Source organism: Argopecten irradians, unplaced genomic scaffold (assembly GCF_041381155.1).
Source record: "Argopecten irradians isolate NY unplaced genomic scaffold, Ai_NY scaffold_1365, whole genome shotgun sequence".
NCBI classification, from domain to species: Eukaryota; Metazoa; Mollusca; class Bivalvia; order Pectinida; family Pectinidae; genus Argopecten; species Argopecten irradians.
In genome coordinates, this window is record NW_027188831.1 from 6,771 (window position 1) to 9,634 (window position 2,864).

Here is a 2,864-nt window from a genome sequence, read left to right on the forward strand (position 1 = left end):
ATTTATCTAAGGGGGATAACCGCTGCTGTAAAAAACACAGAAGTCATGGCGTTTATTAAAAAGACGTTCATGTTTCGCTTTAGGGGTAATGGTATTTTAATACATGTTAAAAAAGGTTCATCTGCCATAGATATGGACCATACATATGAGCACCTTGTAGAATTGTAACAGGTATAATTAAAACACACACATGTGCGTACCGGGAAAATGCTTTCTGTTGTATGTAGTTACGAATATGTTTAAGAACTATCATCGAGCAAAATGAAACACAAATATAAATATATCATACATTAGAATATGTCGCAAATACTTACAAGGGACAGATCCGCCTAGTCATAATTGGCTGATATTTCCTTAATAATTCCTCTACAGAATTGTCGAGTTTTCACATGGGACTAATAACAGGAAGTTGTGTTTCAGCGACTAATAGTTAAATTGGTTCCTCTGCCGTACTAGGAATCCGGAATTTAGAAATATTATAAACAAAAAATAGAATAAAAAATAGATTTCCCATCGTTAAAGTAGAAAGCGCATAGCAGAAAAAAAAAACTTATTTGGCTAGCTATGCACTTTGTGCTGTATTTAAGGAATTGATATATATATTATATATATAAATATTTAGGATTTTTGAAAGTAGTGTATTTGGCTCTCCCACTCCCATAGGGAAAAATATTAAAAAGTATTATTCAGAAAAAAAAAAAAAAAAAAAGAAATAAGACTAATTAAGAGTACAGATTTTGGAGTACTTATTTGTAGGAATTTAGTTAAAATATCAGGTCATAAAGTTTGAAATTATTTTACATGTAGTTCAGTGAGCTGAAAAATCACATACATTTTGTATATATATTGATATCTGCCCATATACACATGTACGTGCATGTGATTGTAATTACAATAATACAAATATACATTTATCAAAAATTCATCGGTGTCCGGTTTATATAAACTATGGTAAACATATTTATATGTACTTATATATAAGTATAGGAAACGGATTGAAGGGTAGTAGATACAATAACTCAAAGTCAAGCATTAATTTTCTTTATACATGTAGGTTTCTACGGTTAGAACTTTGTCACATTTTATTGTCACTGATCCTTTATGCAAGCGATCCCCATAGATAGTCGAGGTCTTCTTCCGATATAATTTGTACCGTATCACCACAGTTTGTCTTAACTTTTATTTTTCCGTTGCTGCACCAAGCGCGTAGGATAAAGGGGCACTGGCGGGCGCGCTCGATAATCGACTGATTATAACTAGTTGTGTCGTCCCGAATTGTTATTCCTTTATTTTTAAGCACGTTTCTTTTATCTACAGAGCGTAGTTGGTCCATGATTTTGAATTTTGTCCGCCGTTGAACGAATTTACAGATGATATTTCTCGAGCGTTTCTCTGTGTAAGATCCTAGTCTATGTGCGACGTCAATCTCTTTGGAATCGATATCTAGGTTGAGGGTTCCTTTACACATTGTAATAATAGCCTGTACAGTTTCTTCTACCGTCTCGTCATTTTTCCTGTCATCTACACCAGAAATCCGTATCGAATTTGCGCGTCCATGTTGTTCTAGATCATTGATGGAATGCAGAGTTTCTTCATTGTTATAAAATAGACACTCAAGCTGATTTTTAAAATTTTCGTTGTCAGTTGTCAATTTCTTGACTTGGTGTTCAAGATTTCTATTTTGATGCTCAAGTTCAAGGAGTTTACTATCAAGTTTTTCTATTTCAGTTGATTGAGCGTGTTTTAGTGTGTCGATTTGAGTGTTAAACTTTGCTTCCAGATGTCTCATCGACTTTTCATGTTGTTCTCTGGTGAGAAGGTTTTGTAAGTCAGATTTCGAAGGTAGGCTTGACAATATAGTTTCTATGCGTTCAAGTCTTTTGTCCAAACTCACGTATTCTTCACAACTATTCGGCGATTCACAGCTTTCTTCTGCTGCTTTGTTTGTAAAGAATTCTAATGTTTTTTGCTTTTTATTTTCTTGTTTGTTCTTTTTTTTATGTTTGTTTTTCTTGTTACCTTTAGATGCCCTAGACATTTCTGGACTTTCTTCATGACTCTCTGAAAATGATTCTCTTGGTCTTTTGGGTGTTTCCTGTTGACTATCCATGGTAGATTATACGTCGTCCACACACTGGTTCAAAGACAGTGCTACATATACGAACACACACAAACACACACGTGCACGGTTTTTCGGTAGTGTAAGCTTGCCCGTGAACAATAACTCTTGTTTAATCAAGTGGAACCGTCAGAAAAATAATTCCACTTTTCACAGTTCATTGTTCAATGTCATAATCTTGGCCACTCACAAAACTGTTTTTAGCGATGAGAGTAATATTGGAATATCAGATCGTAGATGGAATATTGTCTATCAAATCACGTAATTCGGCTTACAGGTATAAGTGTCGAAATAGCTCGTGTCCAACCAGGTGGAACCGGTTCATTATATAATGTGTTACTCCAAATTTCGATAAGCGACAGTTTCTTCAATATGAACAAATATATGTTTCTGAGAATTCTTGAGGTGATAGAATATGTTTATCCTCCAAAAATTACAAAGATATTTTGTTTCTGAGGGTTTTTTAACGTTGAAATCTTCAAAAAACTACGGAGCCATACCTGAAGCGTCTGGACAGGTTGCCGCCATCTTAGTATTTTTTAGTATTCTAAATTAACAAGCATTTCTTGTTACATTCTTTTACATAGTTACACAAATAGTACATGCATATACGTGTTAGCCTCGGGTTGACGGAAAAAATCTTTCGCTCGGTTTGAGATATCCCTGTCAACTTGACATGTAAGATTCTATTAGTCTTCAAATTCAAAATTGGTGCACTATTTAATATTTAAATAAGAAACCGCGA

General features: G+C 34.3%; 1 protein-coding gene across 1 annotated transcript; it reads right to left on the reverse strand.

Annotated features, from left to right (window-relative positions):
- Window positions 1–1,099: 1,099 nt before the first annotated feature.
- LOC138314096 (putative leucine-rich repeat-containing protein DDB_G0290503) lies at window positions 1,100–2,110 on the reverse strand. Its single transcript, XM_069254281.1, has one exon. It carries the CDS (start codon window positions 2,108–2,110, stop codon window positions 1,100–1,102), a length of 1,011 nt encoding a protein of 336 aa, XP_069110382.1.
- Between the last annotated feature and the right edge of the window lie 754 nt (window positions 2,111–2,864).

Excerpts from the sequence above, each read along its gene's own strand:
- LOC138314096 (XM_069254281.1), bottom strand. The coding sequence starts at position 2,110 with ATGGATAGTCAACAGGAAACACCCAAAAGACCAAGAGAATCATTTTCA.